We start from the raw sequence: 23,543 nt of genomic DNA, 5'->3' as shown, positions 1-23,543 counted from the left end.
CAGGTCACATGCTTAATGCTTCTCTAACACGCTATCTGTTCTCTCTCTCTCTCTCTCTCTCTCTCTCTCTCTCTCTCTCTCTCTCTCTCTCTCTCTCTGTCTCTCTCTCTCTCTCTCTGTGTGTGTGTGTATGTAGTCTCTGTGTTCATGTGTATGTGCAGGAGCTAAATGTTGAGGTTGGGTGTTTTCTCTATTATTCTTCACCTTGTTGTCTGAGACAAGGTTCTCCCGCTAAACCTTTTCAGCTAGACTGGCTGTCCAGCACACCCTGAGCTCCCCAGTTCAGCTAGACTGGCTGTCCAGCACACCCTGAGCTCCCCAGTTCAGCTAGACTAGCTGTCCAGCACACCCTGAGCTCCCCAGTTCAGCTAGACTAGCTGTCCAGCACACCCTGAGCTCCCCAGTTCAGCTAGACTGGCTGTCCAGCACACCCTGAGCTCCCCAGTTCAGCTAGACTGGCTGTCCAGCACACCCTGAGCTCCCCAGTTCAGCTAGACTGGCTGTCCAACACACCCTGAGCTCCCCAGTTCAGCTAGACTGGCTGTCCAGCACACCCTGAGCTCCCCAGTTCAGCTAGACTGGCTGTCCAGCACACCCTGAGCTCCCCAGTTCAGCTAGACTGGCTGTCCAGCACACCCTGAGCTCCCCAATTCAGCTAGACTGGCTGTCCAGCACACCCTGAGCTCCCCAATTCAGCTAGACATAGAATGAGGACTTCAGAAAGGAAAGGTTAGTTGTAGCCCATGGGCCAATCCCTGCCCGCCACCTGCTTGGTAAATAAAGTTGTGCTGGCACAAAGCCCATTGATTTGCTTCTCTATTTTCTGTGGCCTCTTTCACATGGCAGGATTGAGCAGTTGACATGAAGACCATATGGTTAGAAAAGCCCAAAATAATGGCTATCTGGTTCATTAAAAAATAATATACTGACTCCTAACTTAAAGTATTAGTGTTGGACTCAGTCATGCTGGAGTTCAAATGGGGCTTTGGTTTCTTGTTAGCTGTGACATTGGGGAAGATGCACAGTCCCTCTATGGAGCTGGCATCTACTCAATGGGGATGATAAATGCCTCCTTTGGAGGGCTCTGGGAGGATTGAGGGTGACTGTATTTATGAAAATCTACACCACGTGCCTGGCACCAAGTAAGTCTCAGTAAGTGGTAGCTCTGAGGGGCATTCACTCAGACGTTGAGCAAGTGTGAGCGTAGATGACTGCTCACTGCACAGCATCTGCCCTCGCTGAGCTTGCATTCTGCTGGAAGCAAGCAAGGGAAAAGAACAGGTTAATTTTAGACAGTGGCAAGTGGTGAAAATAAAACAGAATGACATCGAATAAGACAACAAGCCTGGGACAGAAAGTGCAAGTGGAGCTAAGAGCTAAAAATAAGAATGAATCAGCAATACAAATACTCGCGGAGACATCATCCTGGCAGGGGCAGCCAGACTCACAGGGTTCTGAGCCAGACGAGCGTAGACTGGCTCCAGAAGAAGGGTGTCACTGAGGGAGGGGAGAGTGGCAAGGCGCAGGTAAGGGATGACAGACAGGGGTAGAAGCAGGTGAGAGCCCGTGCCCTGGGGAAGGGGTACCACTCAGAATCAGGGAAATCTGAGACAGGGATGGAGCAGAGTGAAAGCAGGCCTGTGGCCTCCTTTGTAGGAAGTACTGTTCCTCCTTGATGCTGGCATGAGTCACCGCTGGAGCCAGAATGAGCATGGGGCCTCACAAGCCCCCCCCCTTAGCTCAGCATCTCCTGGGGCTTTTCTCCATACAGTGCCCTAACTCATCTGACAGATCTTTACGACAAGCCAGCAACTCTTTGAAATCACTCTTTATCAGGAATCTTAGTGCTTCTCCAGGTAGAGCACTTAAGGAACTTATCAGTTAACGAAATCTTAAAGCTTCCAATAGTTTCCCCGCAACAGAAGACCACCAGATAAGCATTCATGGCTCTGGTTCCCCAAATTAGCATTTCTATTTTGTCTGAATCGCCAAACAGGCGTGAAGGGCCTATGTGATAATATTTTACCTGTATGAGGTTTAAAGAAAGCATCAGATACCGTCAGTTACCCCAGCTGCCCCACAACCGCTAATAATAGCCCCGCAGTGGCCAGAGTCACAGAGAGCAACTGTATACTCTGCCTGGAAGGGACGGTGCGCTTTTATTGTTGCCGGGACAGAATGTCTGACAGAAGCAGTTCACAGAGACAGGGGCTGCTCCGTCCTGGCTCACAGCTGCGGAGGGTGCCTGCGGAGGGTGCTGTTCACCCTAGGGAAGGTGTGGTATCTGACTGGCTCAGCTCATTGACATCTCGGTGCATCAGGAAGTGGAAATCTCAGTGGTGAAATGAGGCTGGGCTAAACATCTGAAGGCCTCTCCCGTGGCTTACATTTAACAGCTAGGCACTGGGTGACAATAGTTCCAGAACATTCTTCAAAGCACCACCAGCTGGAACCAAGTATTTAAACACATGACCCTGTGGGGGACGATTCACATTTGACCGCAATCCCTACCTTCTGATTTGGATAACGTCTCCTCTTCTTTATCTTGTCTTCTTCTCCATCTTCACCATCCTCAGAATGATTCTTGACTGACATATGGATGATCTGCTGTTTGTCACTATAACGAAGTACTCAAGGCAGGCTAATTTAATGAAGAAAAGAGGTCTAATGTCATCCAAACTTCTGGAGATGTAAGGTTAAGGGACCACATAGGTGATGGCATCCTTGCTGGCAGCCTCCTGTGGTGTCACATGGCAAGAAACATGGAGGCTATGTGTGAACCTATGATCCCTTCCTGCCTCTTAAAAAGCTGCCAGGAGCCAAGGGTGGGCTCTCCCTCTTGTTGCCTTATATAACCCTATTCACTTCTCTAAGGCCCTAATTCTAAATATCTAAATATTGTACTTCTCAAACACCCCCATCTCAGTTACAATCCCTGAAAGCAATTGGGACTGATTCCTGGATCAATTTTCTAGTTCTCTTAAAGGTACAATACAGTATCTATTATATATCAGGGCCTGTCTCAGAGACCTATGTTTTTTTCTTGGATTTTTGAGACAAGGTCTTGTTATATAGCTCAGACTGGCCTCACAGTTAGTAATTCTCCTGCTTCAACCTCATGAGTGTTTGGATTATACACATACCATATTTTAACTCTAAGCCCTTACAAGTATAAATTAGTATTATTATAAGCTTTGCTTTACAGATGCAAAAAGGGAATAAGTGAGACAGTGAGGAAGGGGAGATTGACAGTTATACTATAGACAGATGATAGATAGATGATGATAGATAGAATTAAAAGCAAATTGCATAACTGCATTTACATCAACATTCCTTCACAAAATACGGATATGTGGTTGGTCAGGCTTAAGTATGAGTTCAGAATAATTATACTTTTGGACATGTCAGAGCAGCAGCTATGCCTTGCTGTAATCCTAATTAATAACAGGATACATGTATGTGCCACCATGGTTGTAGAGTAATAAAGTTTGCTAGTCACATGTTGAGGTCAGGCAGTTGATTGTTCGGCTTAATTACAATCTGCCGGAGAGTCACTCTGGTTAAATACATAAGGTTAATTAGCTACATAGGCGATTTTATTTTAGGTATATTACCATTACTTAAAATTCACACAGTGTTCATGGGCTTGTCCCAGTTCTATGGAGCTAGGAATCAACTGAGTCTTACCTCTGAGAGGCTGACATTCCACTCATTCCTGTGTTTGATCAATTGCTGAGGCGTTAGACAATCATTAATTGTTGGTTTAGACTGTATTTGTGCAGTAGTTAATGGGCAAGTGAACTACAGATTTAGACGGGCTACGCTAAGGACTCCACTTGTAAATGACCTAGAGAAAAACCAACCTCACTCGCAGTGACATCTATTAACCTACCTGTTGACTGAAGTTCCTCAGACTTCTATGATTCTTGTGTGCATTTACACGTGACTCAGGGGAGTATAGCAGGGGCATGGGAGCAGAACCGCGGAGAGCCTTCGGATGCAGTAACTGCAGTGTCGTTGATAAGTGGGGGCACACTGTATCACAGACAGAAATAAATGTGCAATGAGATGGACGTATTCTTCCCCCGGGGGACTAGCTGGCTTTGTGATCCAGCAAGTGGTGGGGTGACAAGAGCGACCGGAGAGGGAACCAAACCTCACTGTACCTACAACTTTGGATAAAGGAAAACCCCGCCCCCAGTGTCTGCTTCTGTGTTAGGAGATGACTCTCTTACGTGATGGGTGGCAGCAAGACCAGATCTGACGATATTTACATTTTCCTTTGTGTCTGATTTGTGTGATGAGATGCACACATTCTTCGCCTTGAGTGGCAGTTGTTTGATGACCGACTCTACTTTGGAAACCTTTTCTTTGGGAAATTGGTAAGTTAAAAATCAAAGACATTTGCATAGGGCATGTTTCTAATGCTCAAGTTTGCCAAAAGAAAGGCTTTGAACTTTTCTCTGTTTTTGAAAGTAATAAAACCAAATTTTCTCAGAAGTACATTAGAAAAAAGTGTTGATTAAATTTGGTTGATCTTACTCTTGGTTAGACTTAATGAGTGAAGTCCTAGTTTTCTTTGAACTCATCAGAAACAGAAAACATGCAAAGTAGTTCTGACCTTCTGATACCGAGAGAAGGACAGTGATAAGACCCTCTCTGGCCACTTCTAGTTCTTCCTTTAGATACTTAAAAAGTCTTTTTGTGATTATTGGATCTAAGTGTGTTTAGCTCTCATCCTCAACTTGGCTTTTGTTCATCGCTGACATTCTCATCCAGTGGTTCTCAACTTGTGGGTTGAGACCCTTTTGGCAAAAATATTTACATTATGACTCACAACAGTAGCAAAACTGTTGTTATGAAGTAGCAATGAAAGTAATATAATGGTTGGGGTCACCACATAGGAGGAACTGTATTAAAGCATTAGAAAGGTTGAGAACCACTGTTCTGGTCCATGGCCTCCGGCCGCTCACCTTGTATACTTGCTCACTTCTGGGGATCCAGAACCTACTCTCATTACATTACTCTACTTACATTGCTTCCATAACTCTGACCCAGATGTTGCTGGGGTGTGGAGGCAACTTAGGGAAGAAAGGGTTTATTTGGGTTTCTTCTGATTCCAGAGAGATAGGATCCATTGGGGTGGGCTGGCAGCCAGAGCAGGAAGCTGAGAGCTCACGTCCTCAGCCACAGGCACGAGGGTAAATGAGTGAACTGGAGGTGGTGTAAGGCTTCCACACGAGATGAGCTTCCTCCAGCAAGGCCGTGACACCTAAAGCACCCACAGCGATGCCACCGACTGGGGACAGAGTGTTCAGATGCCCAAGACTGTGGAACCATTTCTCCTTCACACTAGCGCTAAAGGCCAAAGCAGCTAAATTCAGAGAAAGGATGAGAAGAAAATGAGGATAGGGACCTTGATTAAGGCAAACTTTGACAGAGTAGAGAATATATTTAAGACATTTGAATAAATTTTGGTAAGTTGGAGTAGGGATAAGTGTTCGACATGGCCTGTGTTGTCTTTTTAAATGTTTGTTTTGGATGATGTGAGGAGAGGCTGCTTGAAAAGGCAAAGGGTGGCAGGACTAGACATGGGGACCCCAGCAGCGAGCTGCTCTGCCTCCCAGATATGCGATGGTGGCTCGGGTTAGGCTAGAGTAGGAGGAGAGAGAAAGAGATGAGTGATGTGTTCTGGGGAACTCAGGAGAGAGCACAGACGGGGCTTCGTGTTGGGTGGTCATAGGAAGAAGTCTAAAACGGTGCCTGTGTTTCAGGTCTGATAAGTAGAGTGTATGGGGTGGAACCGAGGAGAACCTTGAGCCAGCAGACGACGTGGAGAGAAGTATATCCAGTGGTAGAAACGAATTCGGGAGGGTGTGGCTTTTTGCGTCAATGGAAGGGGGTTTTCCTTATACTCAGCTTCAACTTGCTCCTTACACTCTGAACTCATGCAGGAGTCTACAAGGTTCCTTTGGAGGTATTCTGTTCTCCTGGCACCCTCTGAGAGCAGATGCCTCGTCTCCATCTCTGTCAGCATCTTACATTCACCAGAAAGCTTACCTAGTATCTTTCAAGGACAAATGGCAAGTTTCAGAGACACAGTCTTAACAATACTTAGGAACCGTTTTTCCTAAACCAAGTGCCGTCTACAGAGGTGCAATGACCTGGTTCTGAGCAAAGGTGAGGACACACCTGCGTGCTGGCGTGTGCAACACTGGCTAGAGCTCCTCAATTTCTTCACCCCAGATTAAGGCCTTTGCTTTCTCAGCCCAACCAGAATTGCCACTGATTGTTCTGGAGATCAACTGGGCTGTTCCTTTCTCTCCCCACATGCTTGGTGGGATTCCTGTAGCTAGTAAAATCTGAATAGGCTGATATGTAGATGAAGAGGCAAGGTCATCTTTCCCCAGTCTTGACAATCAGTGAGGTGCCTGTCAACACATGATTTCCTTCTGCTTGGCTCACCCAGTGATCTTCATGAGCACAGCCCTTGTAAGAACCATTTGCCAATACACATGCAGAATCGGCCTATATTAACCTCTATTAGCTTAACACTTGGAGTCACTTGTTGCTGCGGTATAAACTCAGCTTATTCTGACTGACCCAGAGGCATTCTTGCCAGAAAACAAACCTGAAAGATTTATGTGAACTTTGGAATTTTGGAGAAAAATCTTTGTTGGAATCCAAGCTCAAGAGAACAGGATTCTCACTTATGGCCCTGAGAATTTCACAAGGAATACGTTTCCCAAGTGCAGGGTTTTCCACCATAGATCTTTGGAGACCAGAACTCTCAAAGAACTATGGTTATATCCACAGCACATCTTTACTCGGTGTAATGATGGCTGCCATTGAGGAAATCCCACCCATGGTTCACACTGTGCTAATGATTTTGTATACATTATTTCCATCCCCAAATAATACAAAGAGTAAGTGAACATTAGAGAATCAACAACCCAGGTGGGTGAATTGGGGGTCAGAGAGGGGTAAAGCAGGGGCACATCCAGTAGGGGAAGCAGGCTCTTTGTCTCCACATCCCTCACAGAACGTTCAGACTTTCTGCTATAAGGGTGTGTGCATGCGCGTGTGCGTGTGTGTGCCAGCGCTCTGCACTGTTGAGGCTGAGGGTCCTCACAGAAGAATCTGTTTTCTCAGGCTAAGGACATCACATCCCAGCCCTAGTTACCAGACTATGTAAGATTTACGGCCATGTGTTCTAGAGCCAGACATCAAAGTTCGCGTGCGGGTCCCGCCACTTAACAACATTTACTTGACCTGACCTTCCCTCTGTGCCTAATGTTTCCCTCTCTGGAAGTAGGTGTGTAAGTAGTTCCTAGCCTGTGTGGCTGTGGGAAGGACAGGCTCCCCCATTTTCATTTTGGACAGCAGATTCGTTCTCCTTCCCCCTGCCTCCCCCCATGCTCTTCCTCATTGAGGAAGTGATAGGTCAGGCTTCCCTGCAGCTTGTATTTTGCTCATAGGAAGGGCAGGCAGTGTTTAAATTGCCGAGAGAGGGAAAGGCAGGCTCTGGTCCTCTTGCTGCACTGTGCTCGGGATGTAGCAAGTGCTGGAGAGAGGGAGATTACAGAGTGGCCGTTCTGCCCACCAGCTCTTGCACTGCTAAGGTGCCCCAGGCAGGCCCCTGGGGACATCAGAGCTGCCGAGCCACTGCCCACTCCTCCTTCCAGACTGCTCACAGCGTTAGACCTGTCTGTCAGCTCTTACCTAATCTAACAAGGTGAGGAGATGCAGACTCCACCATGACATCGGTATCATGTGTCACAATTTAAAGTTTTCAAAGAGCTGCAGCTTACAACACCTTGCTCGCTCTGGTCCTAACTTTCTTCTACTCCTTCTCTGCAACTTCGTTCTTCCTTAGCCTCACTGGCCTTGGCTCAGAACTCCAGCTGTCGTCCCTCTGGGCTTTGGAATGTTTCTTTGGCTTCTGGTCAGGTATTTTCTGTGGTCTTTTTACAGGGAGGTCATTTTCACCGTGGGCAAGTGTGGAGCCCTCCACCTAGAAATGCTCTCTGAATGATACTAGGATTTCTGGTTCTCCTGGGATTCTCAGTTCTGTGATGCTCATTGTATGATTTAGGTGAGACAGACTAGCACATAGATGATCAGCAAAGGCGATTATAGAACAAGGCCGAGAGTGAACATGAGCAAAGAGGCCATCGAGGAGTTCTGACATGGATCCTGATATCCTTCTTTTATCTTTCCTGTTTTGTTTGTCACCTCTCATCCTTCTTCCCACTCCTGTGTGTCAAGGTCCACTAAACTTTCCACTCTCCAGGACCAGACCATGATGACTTTCCAGTTTCTACCACCAGCCCTTACCTAGACAGGGGAATGCTGCACCGGATGAGAGGGCCCTCATCTCTGAAGCATAGTTACATCCCTCAGTTTGCTTCTCAGTGTCCGGGCTGTGCTGAATTCTGCCCCCACCCCCCCCTTCAGACAACTTTCCTCTCACACCATCCAGCTGAACTTCTAGCGAGAAAGTGGAGCTCTCTTGAGCTTGTCTTGTTGCCAAGAGACCCCAGTCAGGCAGCTTCTTGTTCTTTCTGTGTTCTATCACAAACTGCAGCTGCTTGGCCTCCCTGATGGCACAGCTAAGTCTGGGTATACTCTGAGCAGAGAGGAAATAGCTTTCATTCCGTAAGCGTGAGCTAGCTTGGCTTTTTAAAGACACACTAGCTAATTTCTCTATTACCGACTGCTCACCCTGCTTGCCTATAGACAGTTTCTCTTTTACACTATGTCACCACCCTGAGGCCCAGCTAGTGGCTGGTGGCCTTGGAGTCCACCTAGTCTCTGCCTTGTTTTCTTCCTGAATTGTGAGCCTTGTCCCTCACCCTATCAGCTAGGCACTATGCCATGTCAGGTCAGGGTTCCCCAAAGTCTGACTGACCATTGCTGACGGGTTAGAGGGCCACACTGAAAGACTGTGGCACCAACCTGCCTTGCCACGTGGACCCTCCCCCATTCAGCGTACACAGTCATTAATGCTGGCCTTGTGCACCTTAGACCATTATCTTCCGCTACAGTTGGCTTCAGTATTGGGGACTTTCGTTTGCCTCTGTCTGTCTTCTCATTCTTAAAGGAGGCTCAATGTCTGACACCTGAGACTAGAAGTTTACCGGACACTAGCCACTGTTCAGACCATTTCAAAACTCGGAAGAAAATACTGCTTGAGGCTGAGTGAGTGGTTTCTGGCCGTTGGCTGGGACCACTTTTCATGGTGTAGCACTTTGGAGGATCCTGAATTCTCTAAGAGCCAGACCAGTCATTATTCTGCTCTGAATTGTTTGGATTTGAAGTGTTATTATTTAAACCAATAAGGATATGATGGGTACATCAGTCCAAAAATATCATGTAGTCAAGCTGTTTCCAGCCAGCATCATACTTAACATGGAAATCCTCCTTTGAGTTTATTTGGAGCTTAATCTACATATCCATTCCCTGATGATGCAACTTTCAGCAAAAGTGAGGTCCCTGAAGCACTATGAATGTGCTCAAAGTGAGTGAGGGACGCTCGATCCCCTATGGCCTGAGATCATTTCTAAAGGATGGAGTCCACCCCTTCCACTGCCAGCCCCCAGCCTGCAGGCTAGCAAGGCAGTTTTCTAAAGCTCTTCTCTTCTCTGTTTACTCTTTCATGTGGTTGAGTCATTCGAGCAGCAAGAACTGTGCTCACAGTGAAAGTCAAAGCAGCTTTGCCTGAGAGGGACAGACTGTCAGATGCTAGTGGTTTAAGTAGGTGGGGATCTGATCTGACAATTACGGCAGCTAGACTTGGGGAAGCAGGGAAGCAGCAATGTCTGCTGTATCCCTTTAACTGGGAGAGCAAAGCTGGGCAATCCTCACCGTTGCTTTTCTCTTAGGTCACACTGCCCTAAAGTAAGTCACGTGACCATCTTGGCTGCAGCGAACAGTTGCAATATTCGGGAATGAGATTATCATAATTGGCTTAGACACCTTGTTTCATTCTTTTCTCAGAGCCTGGCAAAAGATCACCCTGAACAAAATCAGAGGGAAAGGACAGATAGATGTTAGACCAGCAGCTCTCTCAGGGAGAGCAACTGAGAGAAGGCTAGACGCCATAAGGCAAAGGGCTAACGCCGAGCTTTGAATCTTTTGGAGGGCAATAAGCAGGAGTTGAGTAAGTATACCAGCTATGTCCTCCAGAGAAGGGACAGCATTGTCCTGTTAAAGCCATATTTACAGCAGAGTGCCTGGCGTCAAGGAGAGGCTTTGTAAATAGTTTCTGAATAATTCAATACCCAGAAGGAGCCTGGAGAAAAGTTTAGGCCTCTTCGTCATTCAACTGATTTCTTTGACTAGGATTTTGTAGAATAATTGTTGTATTTGAGATCAAGAGATGCCATGGCTAGTGACTACAAGATTGGGTTTCGAAAAGTCAGCTAATACTGTTCTCTTTTGGAGAAGTGTACAGTGGATCAGTAATAACTGGAACAAATGTACTCATGTTCCTGTCGATCACCACGGGAGCCTTTTGGAGAGGGACCATTAAATAGGCAGTGTAGATGTTGGAGAAAACACAGAGCTTAAGTGTGAGAAAGGCTTGGGTTCTGGTCCCGTCACCAATACCTTTCGTCTTTGTGGGGTTGGACTCCCTGCTGTTGTCATACATGTGAGTTCTGCATGCTGTAAACTCCACAGTCCATTGTTTTTATTTTTGTTGTAAAGTCATTATCTTTTAAAGAGATCTTACTATGAACATTATCCAGGGGTTCTTAAGGTCTCGTAATTCTTTTGTAGAGGTTCATATTTCAATCTACAGCATTTTACTTTTTGTCTGAAAACTAGTAACATTTCCTGTAGCTTGAGTCTTCTCTAGATGAATCTTTCAGTGTTAACCTTTCTCCTTTCCTCCGTGGACACCAGTCACAGGCACCTCAGGTTCCTGATGCTGTGTTTGTTATCTCTAGTCCCTTGACGCTGCATTCTGCATAGTTCTCACACAGTGTTTTAAAGTAACTCAGTTTATTTTTCAGTAACAATTAACCTGCTGTTAATTCATCGCAAGTGTGTATGTGTTTATATGTTAAAAAAAATCTCAGTGATTTTTACAACGTCTGTTTGATTTAGATTGTTTTGAGACAGGGTCACTTGTAGCCCAGCAGGCACTAAACTCATCTTGTAGTGGAGGATGATTTTGAACTCTGGCCCTCTGCCTCTATTTCCTAAGTGCTGGAATTAAAAGTCTATGTCTCCACACCTACTGGTGGGTGGTTCTATGTATGGGATACATGACTTCATGCATGTGACCTAAGCAAGCGATCGACCAACTGAGCTACACCCTCGCTCCCAGTCTAGATGTGGCTTTTTTTTCCCATGTCTCTATTCTGCTTGTAATTAACCTACTATCTCTAGGATTCTCAGCTGTCGCTTTCCTCATTTTTGCTATGCATCACTCTTTCCTGTTCCTTTTTCATACCTAATAATTTCACTGTACTGAGAATTTCACTGTGAGTTACAGGATACAGAATATGTTTTATTTCCTGTAAGTATTCTCATGCATTATTCTAAGATACTTTTTTTTTAAGCAATTGAATCAAGGGTTTGGGGGTAGAGCTTGGTTTTTAAGACTTGTTAAATAGGACCATAATAGACTTTACTGGAGGGCCAGTTTTGCTCTGCTATGAGGTGAGATCATTTATGTCATGGATTATGGGGTTTTCACTCTTTGAAGATCAGGCATTTTACAGTCTTGTATGACCACTGAGAATCTTTTAACTCTGACTTGTAGGAACAAGAATAATCCCCTATCTTGTGCAAGCCACAGGGAGTGTTCTTTCTTCTCTTCATGTGCTTATGTGTCCTTCTTTCCTGTACGAGGATAGCTTCCTGACATGTGTGGGAATCAGCTGGACTGACGTCTGCAGGCCTTCATGGCTCCTGTGCCACATAGCTTTCTTCTCCCTGGTAATCTGCACCAGCTCCATCAGACATGATCTCTCAGTCTACCTACACTTCTGAGTTCCTCCTCTTTCTAGGTGATAAATCAACGTAATGATGGGGCTCCGCTCATTTGTTTCCCTCCCCTGGACTGTCCATCTCAGGTATATGATGTCTGGTGTGTAAATGTCTGTTTGGTTTTTGCTATGTTACATCAGGCAGCGAATTCACGCATTGCTCCATCTTGACTGGCTGGACTGGTTACTGTAATTCACTCTGTTGATAAAACAGATTGCTTAGGGAGTCACCTGCTTCCAAAACAATTTCCATTAAGTAACCTGGACTTCTTGGCATGGCGACCCACATTGACACATACAGTATCTCTTGTGCAAGAAGAATCCACACAACTGAGTTTTACGTATGACATATTTTCCCTCCGGCTTATAGTTTAGAATTTCTGTGTCAGTCTTTCCTACCTAAGGCCTTTTTAATTTTTTTCCTTTCATGTTTTGTTTTGTTGTTAGGGCCCAGTATCCTATACACAAAATTTCATGTTTTTTTTAATTATTCTTTGTAGCCAATATACAGTGCTCCAGAACTTTAATGAAGTGGTTTTTTTTGTTGTTGTTGTTTTGTTTTGTTTTGCTAAGGTACACATGAGGCTAAAGAAAGGCAGGGTCTTTGACTTCAAGAAGACCTATATTGCTTATTGTATGAATACCCATTTCCAATCTCTGGGGTTATTTTCCAGAAGAGACTATCTGCTCCTTAAGATGGGCTTATAAAGAGAAGTAGAAAGTTCAAGTTAAGAAAGTCTTGTTCTTGGGCCTCAGCTTCAAATATGCGGTGCATATTAGAACACAGCATTGAGCGTTGATTAGGACTTTGGTGCAAGGTTCTGGCATCACGAGTTTGTAACCTTATGGAATTATGACATGCACTGATGAGGGCCTAACACTTGGTGATTGTTCATCTTTGTGACATACAGTAGGATGTGCTAATTGAGGCCCCGAGAGAATAGGGAAGGCCTGGAGAACTAGTTTAGGGACCACAAGATGCTGGGAGGAGCGGCACAGGCTGTCTCAGGACCACGGGAGGGACAACTGCTGGGGAAGAGCGGGGAAAGAGAGGCCTCTCAGTTGCAGTCCTGATGTTCAGGGCCCAGGAATTTCAATACTAGGGAGCTATGTCTAAGATTATTTGGGTTGTTCATGCACAAAGGTTTGTCTGAGAAGATTAGGATGAGACTGTGCAAGATGGCCACCAAGAACCAACAGCAGTGACTTGCGGACAGACCATGTCTTATGTGTGTTCCCAGATTCTAGTTCATATTTAAGGTGTGTTGAGTGGTATATCGTTTTCATTTTAAATTACTAATGCTTTTGATAACCATCGGCCTTGTCAATAGTTCTGGCAAATATTGCAAAAGAGCCTCTTCCTGCTCAGTGTTGTTTTGTTTAAATAGCTCAAGTGAAGTAATGTTTGACCTGAATTTCTTCAAGCGGTTCTGAAAAAGGTATTAATTGTAAATGCATGCATAATAGCTTATATACATACACACACATATATATGAGGGGCTGTTATGAATTATGAGTACAATCTAAACAACTAAGCTGAGCTAATCAGCACACCATTATTTCAAACACTTGGCAATTTCTGTGGTGAGAGCATTTGGAATGTACATCTCAACACCCTCAGAAGTCAGAACACGGTCATTTAGCACAATCGCCGCATACACTGTTTTGCGCAATATCCCTCAAAAAGGAAAAAAGCTGACTCCTGCTGCCTTGGCGGCTTTGTATCTTTCAAGCCTTACCTTGTCCATTCTTCATTTCCCCCCCTTTGAGGATCAGCCACTAACAGAAATTTCACAAAGCTGCCTTTTGCAACCCCTGCCTCCACATTCTTAACAAATTCAGCTGACTCTCACACATCTCGTAAAAGGGCAAGATCACGCTTAGGTACCTAAACGCACACAGCCCACATGCACTCCACTACTGGGTCTGCTGCTGGTGGGAGCATCCAGGTCAGCTGAGGTCACACGAAGAAGTGGCAGACTGACAGACGGATCGACCGACGCACGAAAGCCTGCAGCTCAGGCAGGGTAACCATGAGGCTCACTCCCCAAGCTCAGTGTACGCACGCTGCCCTTAGTTCAAACACTTTCTGCAGAGCCCGGCGTCCAGCCGCTCCTGACGTCACTGCTGCGCGCCGCGGCGCCATCGCCGTGCGCCGCTGCAGCAGGCGCAGAGCTGAAGCGCTGGCAGCTGCGGGCGCCCAGGCGCGAGCTGCCGGGCGGGTGGAGCAGAGCGCGGGGCTGGCTGCGGCTGCAGGACGCCGCTGGGCCCGAGCGCGGGGACAGGTGCGTGGACGCCCCTCTCCCTGGGCCCGCCCGAGGCTTTGCAAGTGTCCCGGGCGGACCCCGGGTTCCCCCCTTGAAGTGGGCCGGGCTCCGGGCAGGGTGGGCACGGTAGTGCCCGAGGGATCGGGCTGCGGTGCAGCCAGCGGCAGGGCTGTCATCTCAGAACCCCCGGGGAAACCGAGGCAGTAGGGCGCTCCGCGAGCAGCTAGCTCTGGGGACCGCTCGCTGACTGCAGCCACGCGGCGTGGGACCGAGCGCCGTGCGCTCCACGGTGTTCCTGGTGTGCTGTGGAGACCCCTGCCCTTCCTGTAGCGCGAGCCGGTCGAGCCGGCTGCGATGCTGCTCGTTCTCCAGCTGGGAAACGCAAGTTAATGCAGTATTAACTAACTTATCCCAATTCCCACGCGGGGCTGCAGGCGGGGCTTTAAACTCCAGATTGGGGCCGCTGCCTCTGCTTGTGCCCGACTGACAGATTTCGTATTCTGCTCTGCTCAGTACAGCTGTCTGGATCCTTTGGGATTTACGTGTTTTCTTTTTTAAATTCTCCTTTGTCCTGTAAGAAAAAAAATCTTCCTTGACCTCGGGTAAACCCTGTGGGGCGGGAGAAGCAAGGCGTGGACTTTTCTTGGCACAGCCTCCTTTTCCTCCTCTGATCTCCTCATTTCTTTTCTCAGGCAGGAGCGCGCTCCCCCTGTGGTGTGGCCATTCTGGACCGGAAGTTGGTCGCCGAGAGCCGAATTTTTATGATACAGAACTTTTCCCCCCAGGTGCGATGCTCACTGTCTACGGTGTCAGCTGGTTGCTTATGCAGGTGCAGCTGTTTTGAGGCTAAACAGTTACTGGAACAAATCCACGTGGGGATTGCAGAGCCCAAGTGTTCCCCTTAGAGAACATTGCTAACCGAAGGTGATCTGTACATTTTAAGAGAACAATCTAATGCTAGGTGAGAAAGAACACATAGCTAAAATAATTAAAAACTGTATAAGAAAGTTTTTTTTTTTTTGCTTTTTTTCGAGACAGGGTTTCTCTGTGGTTTTTTGGAGCCTGTCCTGGAACTAGCTCTTGTAGACCAGGCTGGTCTCGAACTCACAGAGATCCTCCTGCCTCTGCCTCCCAAGTGCTGGGATTAAAGGCGTGCACCACCACCGCCCGGTATAAGAAAGTTTTTAAAGATTATAAAAAAGCAACCCTGTACCCATACATATAACATATCACACTAAATAAGCTTGTGCTGCAGCCGGAGAAATGGTCAGTGGTTAAGCATGCTTGCTGGTCTTTCAGAAGAGCAGAGTTTGGTTCTCAGCACGTGCATCAGGTGCCTCCCGACCACCTGTAACTCTAGACCAGGGGGTCTCATGCCCTCGTATGCATATGCACATATGTGCATACATAGTCATAAATAAATAATAAAAAATTATGGCTTCATCCTCTCAGGAATTGCTCAGTTATTAACAAAGCGCAATAATTATTTGTTGCATGCTGGCGTTAACCTGTTCGTTCTCACAAGTTGCTCAGGAATCTGAAGGGTACAGACGTTGTATCCTTGTATGTTCAGGAAGTACTGGTTTACAAATGTTGACTTTCCTCTCTAATCAGGGTGGTTTAACAGAGACATAAGCACAGCAGGCCAGATAAGCGAGCGCTCCATGACCACGCTGGAGTTTTTCTGCAGTGACTTACAGCACTAGTCTGTCAGCTCATCTGATACCCAGTTACTGAGCAGAATCCTGTAGAGATCAGCACTTTCAGGATGCTTCCTTGAGTACTACTTATTTCTTACAGCTCATGAATTGGACCTTGCACACGGTGACATGGATGAATCTTCAGTGATGCTTGGCACGATAGATGTTTCTTACCTGCACGGTTCATCAGAGTACAGCCTTGGCCGATGTAAACATGCCAATGAGGACTGGGTGAGCTTAAACCTTCAGAACAGTTCACCTGAACTATGTGCCTGTATCAAGTAGAGATTAATCATTACAGAACCTGCTTCCTGCTGTAGGAACTCCTTCAGCCATTAGAAGTGTGCTCTCGCAGTCTAAGAAAATTTTAAAATTTTTACCACTATTCATTGGGAAAAAAACCTGGATGGAAAATTTCAAAATGGCGATCACATTACATACAAAGCAGATCCCGGAGGCGTAAACAGTGGCCGTTGTGTTGGGTGGTCATTGTGTTGGGTGGTGTGCTTGTAAGTTCTTTTTCTTTCAGTACCCACGCCACAACTTATATTGGGAAAGCATGAATTTTATAATGGAAAAAAACTCTAAAAGCATTGAAAATAGGAAGCTTGCTTATTAAACTAATTGTAAGAGCATGCATTTCTTGGGTTACTATTTTAAATTAATATGGAATGTTTAAAATACCTCAACACAAATTTACAACAATATTTATTTATTTTTGTTTGTTTGTTTGTTTTGAGACAGGGTTTCTCTGTGTACTCTTGGCTTTCCTGGAACTCACTCTGCAGACCAGGCTGGCCTCGAACTCACAGAAATTCACCTGCCTCTGCCTCCCGAGTGCTGTAATTAAAGGTGTGCAGCACCAATGCCCGGCATATTTGGTTATGTTTAAGATCGTTTTATCAGTGTTTATTATTTTATCTCTCCAAGTTAAGGAGAAATCTGAACACCCCTGAACAGAGTTTGACTCGTGTCTCTGCCTTTCAATGCTTTGATGACAGAATGTCACTAAGCGTACTTTTTTTTCCTCTGAAGTATCATAAGAACAACATTTTCCACTTACACGTGTAAGAATGGCAGTGGGTGCCTTTGTGTCCTGGCTGTTGTTAACATAATGAACTCCAGGCTTCTTTGGGTTTCATCCTTTGTTGTGACTAAATAATATTCCACTGGGTAATATGTATGTCTTGTTTTTAGCCATTTGTCCTCTGGTGAGCACCAGAACTGTGATAAAACCTGTGAATGTTGCATCGAGCATGCAGCAACTGTTACTGACTATAATGCTGCATCGAGCATGCAGCAACTGTTACAGACTGTAATGCTGCATTGAGCATGCAGCAACTATTACAGACTGTAATGCTGCACTGAGCATGCAGCAACTGTTACAAACTGTAATGCTGCATCAAGCATGCAGCAACTGTTACCGACTGTAATGCTGCATCGAGCATGCAGCAACTGTTACAGACTGTAATGCTGCATCGAACATGCAGCAACTGTTACAGACTGTAATGCTGCATCGAGCATGCAGCAACTGTTACAAACTATAGTTTTAGGAAACCAACCTTTTCTTATTAACAAACTTTTCCCAAATGATTGTGGAACAAGGTACTTTACATGAAAACAGTCAAGGCCCATGTAATTATGCTGCCCAAAGAGACAGCATAATCTTCTCTTTTATTTGAAATATCTTAATTTTAGAGACCAGGAAGATGAGAACAAGCCTCTTGCCATTTAGACATAATTTCTCTCTTATACTTATCAGGGTGACTGTGGGTTCAAACCTACGTTCTTCAGATCTGCGACATTAAAATGGAAGGAGAGTCTCATGAGCCGGAAGAGGCCCTTTGTGGGAAGGTGCTGCTACTCCTGCACGCCCCAGAGCTGGGTAAGAACGCCCCTGCTCACCACAGAGGGCTTCCGTTTTGTGGATTTGACTCCTGCAGAACCAATTCAAGCATTTCCAGTAAAGAAATGGAGTTACTTCATTTATTCAGTAATTCTGATCTACAGTTAGGGGGAGAGTAGATTTTATTTTGAGTTAACATCCATAGAGTTGATGGCGTGCTCACTCAGTACCTGGTAGGTATTGACTTTTAGCCCCCAAGAATGCTCTTGGTTTTTGTTATTTTGTTGAGAAATGAGAAGAGCCGACTGGGTGAAAGGTGAGCTGCTGATGGTGTTTGGTGCAGGGATGAGTTAGCAACCATAGGATCTTTTTCCCTACTGCTCTAAGACGAGAGTTATGTTTTGAAAGGTCGTATTATCAAGCTGTTCTTGGGGTGGACCAAATGTTTAGGACTCAGAAGCTGTTGTTTACAGAGGGTGGTAGTAACTCGTGTGAATGGCTGGCTGTGCTGGCTGCGTTCTCCACTGGAGGCTGACTGGGCAGAAGGCTCAGCTCTGCTTGCATAGAGGGCTTTATTAACATTGGTGAGATTTAGGCAGAGCCTTTGCTGTTCCTGTTCAGTGTTGAGGTCTGCTCAAGAATGGCTTGTTAGAGATGTGCCTTGCGAACTGTAAGTGCTGTAACGCAGGAATTCGCTACCACTGAAGGCATGAAGATTGCCAGTCCAGGAGTGAGGCCAATTCGCATTTAGAGGGCAGTGGAAACAAAGATTTAAATAGAAGGCCACGTGGGTTTTCTTTTTAGACTGACCTCTCACCTAATTCTAATTTTGAATGCAAGGTAATACCATAACTACAGTTCTACACCAAACAATATGGCAACTGCAGGGCTACAGTGTGTTGTCAGCCAGAGCTATTGGTGGTGAGACTCTGGCCTGGGGTTGGCTGGATATATTGTAACAGGCTGTTGCTTTTTGTGTCAAGGTAGTAATGGATGGAATTACATTCATCTTGACTTTCTCCCATGCTCATTTAAAATAATCTGTTAGTACGTTTTTTATAGTTCTTGATATTTGACATCTAGTCTTTGAAACCCCAGTTTTTGATAAAGGGATTTCATTGCAGTAATCTTTACGTCTTGTTGACACATTTTTCCTTTGCATTTATTTTTGGACTTTTACTGTTTTGCTCACATTGTTAAAGGGGTAGACTATCTTTTCAAGATCTCCCATCAAGAGAGTGACTGGAAGATACACTTTTAGGTGACCGTGAGGTGCTCAGCTGCTTTACAGAGTGGAAATATCTGAGATTGAATGCTTAGGTTTGGCAGTCTCAATTTTCTTACACATACCATGGGTAATTTTCATGTGTCTTGTGCACTGAGGGGTTAAACAGTAACTGATATTTAGAATAATAGTTTGCATTTGGGGAAGACTGAAATCTGTGCCTTTGTGACTGAAGCTGATTGTAGGTCCCTACTCTGTAGGGGAGAGCGGTGGTGGGAAAGGGATACCATGGAGGTTTCAAAGTTAACCTTCAGTTAGTGACAATCTTTAAAGTAGAAAAAGTTCTATTTAACAAAATATATATTTTCTTCATTCTACAAGTTTGGAAGCAGCAATTGCTACTGTTATGCTTGAAGTTTGGATGTCTTCTAGAGACATTACTAGGATTCATGACCATCAACCCAGCTGTGAATTCATGTCTACATTCATTTTGTTTTTATAGGAAAGGTTTTTCAACCCCAGTATCCCATCTCTGGGTTTGCGGAATGTTATTTATATCAATGAAACTCACACAAGGTAAAAAGACATTTTTTATACTTCTAATAAGTCTTAGAAGTAAAACTGTAGTGGTAATTAGCATACTTTAAGATGTACCTGCAGTGTCTAGAGTGGGCAGAGTGTGAGCCTTTGGCACAAGCGAGCTCGTCTAAAGATCAGAAGCAGGATGGCAGTTGGAGGCTGTCACGGTTGATGCTGCTCTCTGTCTGTCACTGTGGTATTCTTTAACACATGTAGATACTGACTTTTGCTATGCAGTGGGGAGTATTTCTTTGACAAGAGATGTAGGTTTGCATGTCTTATGATACATTGTAGCTATTTTGTACTCCAAAAACATGTAAATGGAACCCTTGAGATGGCTTAGCTTGTTGACTTTCTGAGTCTGACTTCTGAAACCCATGATGGAAGGAGAGTCAGCTCCTGAGTCATCTCGGGCTGCCATGTGTGTTCATATGTGTGCAGACGTACACAACACAGGAATGACAAATAAGACCAGTGGTTGACATCTCCCCACTGTGGAGCCCTCTTTAGTAAGGCCCCCTTTATGAGTGAGCGTCTCCTGGACAGATGGTGAGTTTCATTGTGTTTTCATGATGTCAGTCTCTGTACTGTGCTCAGATTCGCTGTCTGTCTACCTGTGTCCTTTCTCCCTGCTGCCAGTCCCCTGCTTGACTTATTTAGTGAAGATAAGTTAAAAAAGGAGTTCTGATTTCTGAATTCCAGTACATAGGGACCTGGCAGGTGCCGGGGACAAAGGGGCCTTTGCTTTCTATAAGGGAAAGTTAGAAAAATGTGTCTGCAAAGCAAGAGAAACAGCAGCCAAAGCCACCACAGTCCTCGTGGTTCTAAGAGCAGATGCCCGAAGGCGGTCGGTGGTGTTCTGGGGTTCCAGAAAGGTGCTCCAAGAAGGCGGTGCGTGGCTTTGGTCCTCCATGGCACTGCTCTAAACTAGATGAAGAGGGTCCTGGGTGAGAGTACCAGACCCGCTTGTGTGTTCAAGTTTGCCTTGGTCATAGAACCAGAAGCCAAACCCAAGCATTTCCTTTCCATTTCACAGGTTCCTCTCTGTCTCCTCTGTTATTTGAAGCAGAGAGGAGAGACTGATCCATGAAATTTGTTTTTATTTCTTGTTCTTAGTAGACATGACTGTGATCCTAAGTAAATAAACTTTCTTTTTTATGTAAATAGACATTTTACCTATGAAGCCATATTTTTTGTGTGTTATCTGTGATTGGAACAGTTTTTAAGATATTTTAAAAGGCATCAGCTATTTTGACCTGATGGTAGCTCAAACTATTTCATGAAACAAGTTGCCTGTGTAGCTTCTTGTGTGTTAAATGACAAAGGCTGAAAGCTTTTGCAAGCACGGGTGTGCACTGTCCTGCCACACATTCTTGGGCCATTCGCACACATTCGCACGCTCTCTCACTCTCTCACGTCCTCGATGCTCGCTCACCCACACGTCCACACCACACAAATCCATGTTAGGAGGTTGCAAAGCCATTTCAGGGAACACTTGGGCTTCCTGTTATCGTCGTCATCTGAAATGTTCACCGCAGAGGGCTTGGGAGAATGTGGCACTGGTGACAGGAAAGGAAGTCAGGCGAGGAGTGTTCACAGACACTTCCACTCCACGCCTTCTGAGTTGTTGACCTGTTTGAATCTGCTGTTGGTGTCACGTGCTTTCGGTCATTGTCATACATTGTTTCAAGCCATTACACAGTGAGAGTCACAGCATCTTACTCTGATGTGCATCTCTGTGTCCCCCAGCTCCTCAGCACGTGGTGGCCATCTCCTCCACCAGTATGTCCTTTCGCTTAGACCTGATGCGTGTTTACAGCTGGACGTCTGACTTGATTAGCTTTTAATTCACTTTGAGGCTCAGTGATTATCTTGGAAGAATGCTTAAATACAAAACAATATAGCCCTTTGTGTTGGGAAGAGACCGCCAAGTTTCCTCTTTGTAGACTATGGCTGTAGCTCCAAGCTGTCCCCACCTGTCCCCCAGCTCCTACATAGCTAATGAGTAACATCCCACTTGCTTGTCTTTGTAGTACTATTGATTAAGTCAGATAGCTCTTCTGTTTTCAGATTTGGATTACTAGTCAGATAAATGAGACAATTTAAGCATTGATAAACAATTTCCAAGTTTCAGTTTTCCCTGAGAATCTATGAAAGTAATGAGCCAGACAGCTGCATAGCATTCTGACCTCTAGGGCTGCAGGCTGGAATAAGTGACCCCAGTGCTCTCTGTGGAAAATCACTGTGTAGTGGAGTGTGCAGGACTCGCTGAGAAGTTTCTCTGTGTGTTGCAGGCACCGAGGATGGCTGGCAAGACGTCTTTCTTACATCCTTTTTGTTCAAGAACGGGACGTCCATAAGGGCATGTTTGCCACCAACGTCACTGAAAACGTACTGAACAGCAGCAGGTGAGGCAGGGCACTGTTGAGAAGGTGGGGGCAGCTGGGTGTGGCAGTGGGAGGAGAGGGACTTGAGCCTCTTCTGTGGTTTCTCTGCTTTTCTCTCTAGGGAATGCTTGCATTTCTGAATGGTAAGTGTTAAGTCACAAAAGAAGTTGATGGAAGTCAGGAGAGTGGAGTGTGCAGGAGGGTGCCGTGTAGACAGACGACAGTCCTGTCTGATGGACTGTGTGGACGGTGCCGTGTAGACAGACGACAGTCCTGTCTGATGGACTGTGTGGAGGAGGGTGCCGTGTAGACAGACGACAGTCCTGTCTGATGGACTGTGTGGAGGAGGGTGCCGTGTAGACAGTCCTGTCTGATGGACTGTGTGGAGGAGGGTGCTGTGTAGACAGTCCTGTCTTATGGACTTTGTGGAGGAGGGTGCTGTGTAGACAGACGACAGCCCTGTCTGATGGGCTGTGTGGAGGAGGGTGCCGTGTAGACAGACAACAGCCCTGTCTGATGGGCTGTGTGGAGGGTGCTGTGTAGACAGACGACAGCCCTGTCGGATGGGCTGTGTGCAGGAGGGTGCTGTGTAAGTAGACGGTCCTGTCTGATGGACTGTGGTCTGAATAGTCTCTTAGAATGTGAAAGTCACGTCATGATTTGGAGGTGTGTGCACATGTGTCTAGGGTTCCTCACCAGTTTTCTATAGGATGAACCTTGGGGACAACCCATTTTCTGTTTCGATAGACCAAAGCGCTTGGTATTTTGTATAATGGTTTTTGAGTACCTATGGCCAAGCCCTAGTAGTAGAAATAAAATTCTTTGCTCTCAGAGAAAATGTTTACCCTTGAGGGAGGCTGGCCTCAGCAGACTATGAAGAAAAAGGGCCACACAGCCTCATTAATGTGTACCAGCCCCCAGGGGAGTGATTGCCCAGTGCAGCTGGAAACTGGAGTGGTTGAAGAGGAAAAGGAAACAAGGGGATTTAGGGACTTTGAAGGGTAAATAGCTGCAGGGGATTATGAATGAGCTGGGAAAACGTGTCGGGGACAGAGTTCTCTGGGAGGGAGATGTATGAGCCATGGGACTTCCAGTCCTGGCGGCAGCCTTCCTACCTGCTGAATGAATGGGGTTCTAGGAGTTTCAGAGAGCCCCTCCCAATGCCTTAGTTCAGGGGACACCACAGAGAACTAGGAAGTCTGAGACAGTTTCCAAGGCCTCCCACTTACCTTTATTTAAAGTTCATCTTGCTCCATACTTTGTGGGGTGGTTTTCTGAGCCACTAACGCTAGGAGCTTCGGTGAGAGTTCTCTGCTTTGCCTCTTGGGTATGGCCCACCTCAGTATAGCTGGGGACCAGAGATGGGGTGACTGAAAGCTTAGAGTTCATAAAGTTTGTTTGTTTGTAGCCGTGTCAGGGGTGGTGGCCTTAACCCCAATGGTGCTGGCTCGTAGTACTTAGGAAAACACGTTAAATGTTGAATAGTTGACAGTGACATCCTAGCTCATGGAGTAAATGCTGTCTAGTTGAAACCTCCAGG

General features: G+C 45.8%; 1 protein-coding gene across 13 annotated transcripts in view; it reads left to right on the top strand.

Annotated features, from left to right (window-relative positions):
- Gpam (glycerol-3-phosphate acyltransferase, mitochondrial) overlaps positions 1 to 23,543 on the top strand; it is a 61,636-nt gene that overhangs the window by 16,046 nt on the left and 22,047 nt on the right. For 2 of the 13 annotated variants that reach the window (XM_075974417.1, XM_075974405.1), the window contains exons 1-8: positions 10,045 to 10,162; positions 11,868 to 12,086; positions 13,144 to 13,259; positions 14,959 to 15,051; positions 16,067 to 16,197; positions 17,729 to 17,851; positions 19,540 to 19,613; positions 21,911 to 22,024. In XM_075974417.1, coding sequence (XP_075830532.1) covers positions 16,096 to 16,197; positions 17,729 to 17,851; positions 19,540 to 19,613; positions 21,911 to 22,024 — 413 coding nt within the window. In that variant the 5' untranslated portion in view covers positions 10,045 to 10,162; positions 11,868 to 12,086; positions 13,144 to 13,259; positions 14,959 to 15,051; positions 16,067 to 16,095. Of the gene's footprint in view, positions 1 to 10,044; positions 10,163 to 10,206; positions 10,655 to 11,867; positions 12,087 to 13,143; positions 13,260 to 14,141; positions 14,285 to 14,958; positions 15,052 to 16,066; positions 16,198 to 17,728; positions 17,852 to 19,539; positions 19,614 to 21,910; positions 22,025 to 23,543 lie in introns of those variants that run through there. The other 11 variants (XM_075974406.1, XM_075974408.1, XM_075974409.1 and 8 more) reach the window with 11 other exon arrangements.

This window comes from Microtus pennsylvanicus, chromosome 5, assembly GCF_037038515.1.
Source record: "Microtus pennsylvanicus isolate mMicPen1 chromosome 5, mMicPen1.hap1, whole genome shotgun sequence".
NCBI lineage: Eukaryota > Metazoa > Chordata > Mammalia > Rodentia > Cricetidae > Microtus > Microtus pennsylvanicus.
This window is presented reverse-complemented; position numbering and strand designations above follow the sequence as displayed.